Here is a 7,175-nt window from a genome sequence, read left to right as displayed (position 1 = left end):
TTTTAGGACTTACCACTGGTCTTCAAAACTTTATGTGATCTTGAGGAAGGTTCTAGGAGAAAAAATAAGGCCGGCATTATTTGCAAAACCGAATCAAGACCTTCCTCTTCTTAAGTAAATTATTAGTTTATGGGCAAATTAATTTAGCTCTAGACATTTTCTGTAGAATTTACCTAAGCCCCCACTGCATAGACACACTTAGCAGCGAGACATTCACCTCATGAAAGCTGTAAGAGAAACAGGACGTTGTGCAATCAGGAGTCACGTGGCAGAATATCAACCCTATCAGCTAGTACAGCAGTGTCCTCAGCTTGAACTACCACCTGAGTAAGCTGATGATGTTCAGTTTTATATTCTTACGCTGGACCTCTGTCCCAAGCCTCCGAACTCAAACACCAACTGCCGGTCTGACATTTCCCCAGCGCTTCCGCAGACCCAGCACACACCACGTCTCGACCTCAGCTCACGTCTTCCCCCACACCTGCGTCTCCGTCTGTACTTCTTACCTTGGTTGTCACCGACATGACCCTCCCAGGGCCTCGTTCTAAAGTGCTCCTGTTTTCACCCACCAGTCTGTGGGGTCCCAGTAATGCCCGCCCCAGTCACTGCTGTCTCAATCCAGCCTTCTCCGTCTCACCCAAACTGGAGGGACAGCTTCCGACCGGGCCTCCTGCCTACATCGTTTTCCTCATCGAGCCTGAATTCTGTTTTCCAAAGGCAAACACTTCATTGCTCGCTCGCTATCCTGCTGTAGCTTGCAGGATGGAGTTCAAACCCTCTGCCTGCCCCCTCCCACCTTCCACAATCAGACCCCTCTGTGACTCCCGGGCACAGCTCCCTTCATCTCACCTTGCCCACCTCCACCTCCACCTCCATGCCCACCTCCACCTCCATGCCCACCTCCACCTCCATGCCCACCTCCACCCCCTCTGCCTGCCACCCCCGCCTTCCACGATCAGGCCCCTCTGTGACCTCCGGGCACAGCTCCCTTCATCTCACCTTGCCCACCTCCATGCCCATCTCCATGCCCACCTCCACCTCGCTCCCAGCTCCACACCACACCACACTCCAGCTGCTCCAAACAGCTGGCAACAGGCGTCCCATCTAAGATAGGCCTCTGCACGAGCACTTCTCTCCCCGCTGCCTCGTCGGCCCCTAGATCCCGTCTGGGGGCACCACTGGTCCTCTGCTCTGGGAAGCCCCCTCCCTCTCCTTCCTAGAGGACTCCCCTCGCCCCTCTGGCCCCCACGGCTCTGCCCTACGGACTGCTTGGTATTGAGTCACCTTTTCTGCCTCTCCCACTAGACTGTGAGCTCCTCGCAAGCAGGTGTCATGTGTATTATTTATTCTTGCACCCCTGTCCTTAGCACCGATTAGGCAGTGAATCAAATTAAAAGAACCCAAGGGCTATCAAAAGTAATACGACACGGAGTCTGGTTCAGCAACTGTGTGCTAACATTTTTTTTTTTTTTCATTTTTCTGAAGCTGGAAACAGGGAGAGACAGTCAGACAGACTCCCGCATGCGCCCGACCGGGATCCACCCGGCACGCCCACCAGGGGCAACGCTCTGCCCACCAGGGGGCGACGCTCTGCCCATCCTGGGCGTCGCCATGTTGTGACCAGAGCCACTCTAGCGCCTGAGGCAGAGGCCACAGAGCCATCCCCAGTGCCCGGGCCATCTCCGCTCCAATGGAGCCTTGGCTGCGGGAGGGGAAGAGAGAGACAGAGAGGAAGGCGCGGCGGAGGAGTGGAGAAGCAAATGGGCGCTTCTCCTATGTGCCCTGGCCGGGAATCGAACCCGGGTCCTCCGCACGCTAGGCCGACGCTCTACCGCTGAGCCAACCGGCCAGGGCTTGTGTGCTAACATTTTAAGTTTGAATAATCTTCGGTATCACAGGATACATTCTACTAGTGACCGTCAATAGGGGTTAAGTACCTGCCTGTGCATTAACCCTTGGAGCAGCAAGTTTGTTTTCATGCTCGCTGACCCCCGGGAGTGAGTTGTTTTTTTTTGTTTGTTTTGTTTTTCTTCAAAAAATGATATTAGTTCCAGTTCCAGTTTTATTAACTTAAAATCATGTTTGTTTGATAACCAATTTATGGAAACAAGAAGAACACACATTTGCCTTTTTAAAATGTTGCCTTACACATTTTAAAAGTAAATCTATCGTACTCTGGATGGTCAGGAGGCCCCAGGACGAACATGAAGGTAGGTACTTCTCAAGGGGTTGAGGATAAGCTGCTATGCAGAGCAGAGTTACTTGATTACTACGTGGTACAGTCACTGGAAAACAGAGTGAAGGAGCAAAGAGATTTCGAGCGGCAGCTTGCGAGCCCGTCCCAGTGCAGCCCAAGTGCACCCCACCTGGCCGTGAGCTCCCACGCGGAGGAGAACGCCTTCCTGTCCGACGGAAGGGCGCTTTCATTACTAGACCCCCTTACTTATTACACTTCGATGACAACATCCGACTCACCAGATTTTCTTCTCAGCCGGTAGGGCGTGGCGAGCGTTTTGGACTCTCCGTCGGGACTGTAACAGAAGCCTGGGTGATCTGCAAAGACAGCCGCACACATCTGTCAGCACGCGGCGCTCAGGGACTTCCCGGGACGTGGGTATGACTGGTTTTGGATAGCTACGCATTTATTCTCTTTCCTCACACATGACGTCCCTTCTCCCACAGCTGGTGTTGAATATGGATCTCGGGACTCTGTTTACATGCGGATGGACATGCAGGAGTGTGTTAGGAAGTTAAGCACTCTCTCTCTAACTTCCTACTGCCACTATGACGCACAGGGGTCAGGAAAATAAGACACCCTGAGGCTGAACTTGTCACCAGGGCCCCTGGCGGATGGTGGTGACGGGCTGCAGCAGAGGGGCTGTTGAGGTGAAGCCACCTGGAGGGTGTCCCGAGGCACTGTGCCCGGCATGGTGGAGGACAAGCCCTCTCCGCCCCTGTGGGAGCTGTCCTCTAGTTCAGTGGCTCTTCATTTTGTCTATACTTGGCTCCTTTGAACATCCGATGAATGCTTTAGGTTCTCTTACCAGAAAAGAGATTTTCATTTAGTTCCATAGTTTGTCTTTTTACCCCCTCTAAGGGGTACACAAACTTTGGATTAAGGAAGTATGGTCTAATCTTTAAGCATTGCCACACACTCGATGACCATCTGCACACCAAAGCCCTGAGGGTAGCAATTCAAGGACAGAATGGTACACCCGTCTTCTTCCAATGGGGGTTAATGCTCTTCAAAGCCATCTAAAGTTCTAGACAGTTCTGAGGGTTGTAAAGACCACGTACACATCTCCCATGTCAGCGGTATAGTTATATAAATGAGGCCATCTGGACCAATAGACTGGCCTGCTCTGTTCACACTCAGCCAGGTCCAAAGTCAGGGTAGGGCAAATCAGGTTATTTTCCTAGGCAGGGCTGCTCTGGCCTGGTCCTGGGCCCGCAAGAGAGACACGTGGCACCAATTTGTGGCTTGGAATTGTTCTGTGCACCATGAAATCTTAATGGTTTCCAAGAGCTAGCCCAGATCCTGGGGATAAGTAAATCATTTTATTGAACGAAACTCATCACAATGAGAGCCAGCCTCTCCGGATCCTCTTTCTCCTCATTCCCACATGGCCACCTCTGACCTTGCCTTCTCTTCAGAGTACTGTTATTAAAAAAAAAAAAGAAAAATCTTAGAGATTTCCACTGAGTAAAACGTGGGGAGTGAGAGACCACAGGGCAGCGTGCCCCCGCCTCCCACTCGGGGAGGGGGGCGTACTCCTCAGAATGTGTGGGACGTGACACTTGGACGTGACACGGGGACTTCCAGCCACCGGGGCCGTGGCAACCAGTGTTCCTCTTCGGGAACATTTCTTCTTCCTTCTAGAGCAGGGGTCCCCAAACTATGGCCCGCGGGCCACATGCGGCCCCCTGAGGCCATTTATCCGGCCCCCGCCGCACTTCTGGAAGGGGCACCTCTTTCATTGGTGGTCAGTGAGAGGAGCATAGTTCCCATTGAAATACTGGTCAGTTTGTTGATTTAAATTTACTCGTTCTTTATTTTAAATATTGTATTTGTTCCCGTTTTGTTTTTTTACTTTAAAATAAGATATGTGCAGTGTGCATAGGGATTTATTCATAGTTGTTTTTTTTATAGTCCGGCCCTCCAACGGTCTGAGGGACAGTGAACTGGCCCCCTGTGTAAAAAGTTTGGGGACCCGTTCTAGAGAGTTAACAACCAGCAGGCTGGCGGGCGAGTGAGTCAGTGTGCACCTGAGGAAAGATCCCTCAATCCTAAGTGAGCTTGGAAGTTCCAGGTGAGAGTTGGTCAGGACCTGTGGTCTGTCTTTAGTCACTACTTCTCTTTGATTCCACTCTGCCGTTACACCAGACATTCTTTCTCGTGCACACCCTTCTTTAATACAGGTGGGTGATCCAGGAGGAAGAAGACAGTGAGCAGAGAGCTGCTATTTTTACTTACACTTGACATTTTCATAAACTTTAAGAGAGAAAATGTGATAGACACAAGTAGAGAATGAAATTTCAAACTGCGTTAAGAAAACCCAACTTACGAGTGGCATCCATTTCCAGTATCGCTTGCTTGGCCTAAAAGAAAGAAAGCGTAGCTATAATTGCAATTTCTTTAAAAAACATTTTTTTAAAATTTCTGCTTTAAATGACCAACCCTAATATGGGTCTTATCTCACCTGAATAAGTGGTTTTTGAAAACCTTAAAAAAAAAAAAAAAAAGACCCCAAGAAACCTCATTATATCTTTTAGGCATTAACATGGAGTTCAAGCGATTCAAACAGATGAGCGTCCCCAGGTGGGGAGTAGATGCCACACAACTGGGGCACCAGAGCTAAATCCCAATCCCCACCTGGAAAGGGAAGGGGGAGGGGTGACGGAGAAGGTGGGGGTGAGAGGCGAAGGGAGGGAGGGGCAGGGAGGAGAAAGAGAGGGAAAGAGAAACAGGGGTGGAGTGAGGGGAAAGAAGGGGAGAGAAGAAAAAGGAAACAGCTCACCAAACATTTCCAAAACCTGGCTAATCATTAGTGTCTGCTGGCTGGCTTATAAAATGTCGACTTCTGCCACCCAGCCCTGACCTAGTGAACTCAGCCCCGACCGGCTAACCCAAAGCCCAAGGGACAGGGCCTAGGACCTGCCCACCTGGCCTGCCACGTGCCGCTCAACTATTCTGAGTTGACTGCAAAAAAGGATTGCTGGAAGTTTTCTGTTTTCCTCCTTCCAGATGCTCCGAGTTTATCCCCAGCTAGCTCTCCTGGCTCCTACAGCACCGCACCTACCATCCTTCTGTGCTCCAGAATCTTCCGGGGCTGGGAGGTGAGGGATGAGTTTGGTGTGGGAGAGGGACTCTGAGGGCCATGGTCTGTGATCCCTGCTGGGACATGCACAGGGCGGGTGCTCTCACATCTCTGGATGTGTTCCCTCAGGTGGAAGACGGGAACAGGACCTACCTCCCAGAGTCACTGTGAGGACCAAATGGTAGGCACTCAGACCAAGTGAGCTACCATCCACGTCCCCAGGGGCCGGGCCTGATAGCCTCGACTTTCACTTCTCCTTTACACACCTACGTCTTCCCACCTCAGCCTCGACATCCTGAAGTGTCACGCTTTGAGGCTTTTAAAAATTGTTATTGCTGACACCTATTATTGATGTTTTGGGGAATATAAAAAGATAATCATTTTGTCCAAGGGTTCAAAGAAGAGAAACATTGGCTTGGGTAGCTTTTCTTGCTTCTTTAATGTAATTTTCATTTTTCAAGGAGCTGTGTAATGGAACCTACAGACGTTATGCTAAAGATAACTTAAACATAATTGCAGCTGTGTTTTTGCCACAACCTGTGATTTCACAGTAAAAATATTTAGACTAAGTGGCGATCGTTTTGTTTAACCAAAGGGTTAAAAAAGAAGTCTCGATGAACTCATCATAACTTTGAGAAAACAAATGCTTGGATTTTTTATAACAGTGATGTTTTTATCATTCAGACTTTGAATTAATTTGAATTAATTCAGATTATTAGAATTAATTTCAAACACAAATGTTAGTTCAATTTCTGTGAAGAGCATTTACAGAACCATGTGTCTATATAAAATGCAAAAGTCTCTGCCTTCACCTTTATTCTCAGTTAATCTGGACAAGGTTAGTTTATACACCAATATGACCAAGCACTTTTCTGGCATCTATGACCCTGACTTCAAGAACTCTTTCTTCTTAACATTTAATTTCAAAAGGTGCTATTCTCATATTTTCCACTAGGGGTCAGACAGGGACCATCACAGAATTAAAGGACTGGGAGGAAACTGGGAGGAACTACACTGAAGAATATCCAATAGCTGTGTTAACATGATTAGACTAGTGATACATTAAAAAAAACAAGATTTTATTCATTGATTTTATGGGGACGGGAATAACGAGAAGTATCAACTCATAGTTGCTTCACTTTAGTGGCTCATTGATTGCTTGTCTTAAATGTGCCTTGACTCGGCAAACCTAGGGTTTCGAACTGGAGACCTCAACATTCCAGGTCATCGCTCTATCCACTGCACCACCACAGGCCAAGCTGGTGATACATTTTTCGATGTTTTAAAAAATTCCCCATTATGTATTTCTTTTCTTTTATTTTTTTAATATATTTTTTTATTTTTTACAGAGACAGAGAGAGAGTCAGAGAGAGAGACAGGGACAGACAGACAGGAACGGAGAGATGAGAAGCATCAATCATTAGTTTTTCGTTGCGCATTGCAACACCTTAACTGTTCATTGCCTTCTCATACGTGCCTTGACCCCGGGCCTTCAGCAGACTGAGTAATCCCTTGCTTGAGCCAGCGACCTTGGGCTCAAGCTGGTGAGCTTTTGCTCAAACCAGATGAGCCCTCACTCAAGCTAGCGACCTCGGAGTCTCGAACCTGGGTCTTCTGCATCCCAGTCCGACGCTCAATCCACTGCGCCACCGCCCGGTCAGGCTATTTCTTTTATTTAATAGGAATAAATATATTTTGATAGTTTTAAGAAAAAAAGTAATAGTCAAGGAAATAAATGAAGAATTCAAACTAATAATCTGCTTAAATAAGATAGAAAATTATTATAATATTCTAGCGGATAAGGTATATTAAATAAGGGTGAAGACTTGCTGTTTGGAGACAGCAGACCTGGGTTTG

General features: G+C 48.1%; 2 protein-coding genes across 6 annotated transcripts in view; both read right to left on the bottom strand.

The window, feature by feature from the left end:
• Window positions 1-7,175, bottom strand: part of PLEKHG1 (pleckstrin homology and RhoGEF domain containing G1) — a 239,848-nt gene that overhangs the window by 17,786 nt on the left and 214,887 nt on the right. For all 5 annotated transcript variants that reach the window (XM_066247886.1, XM_066247882.1, XM_066247883.1 and 2 more), the window contains 3 exons: window positions 4,566-4,599; window positions 2,476-2,553; window positions 14-52 (listed from right to left, as the gene is read on the bottom strand). In XM_066247886.1, the coding sequence (XP_066103983.1) occupies window positions 14-52; window positions 2,476-2,553; window positions 4,566-4,599 (151 nt within the window). The remainder of the gene's footprint in view (window positions 1-13; window positions 53-2,475; window positions 2,554-4,565; window positions 4,600-7,175) is intronic.
• PPP1R14C (protein phosphatase 1 regulatory inhibitor subunit 14C) overlaps window positions 6,940-7,175 on the bottom strand; it is a 535,162-nt gene continuing 534,926 nt past the window's right edge. Inside the window, exon 4 of the transcript XR_010727649.1 lies at window positions 6,940-6,980. The gene's annotated coding sequence lies outside the window, so the exon portion shown is untranslated. The remainder of the gene's footprint in view (window positions 6,981-7,175) is intronic.

Source organism: Saccopteryx bilineata, chromosome 12 (assembly GCF_036850765.1).
Source record: "Saccopteryx bilineata isolate mSacBil1 chromosome 12, mSacBil1_pri_phased_curated, whole genome shotgun sequence".
Classification (NCBI taxonomy): Eukaryota; Metazoa; Chordata; class Mammalia; order Chiroptera; family Emballonuridae; genus Saccopteryx; species Saccopteryx bilineata.
The sequence above is the reverse complement of the archived record's forward strand: the minus strand, read 5'-3'. Positions and strand labels throughout refer to the sequence as shown.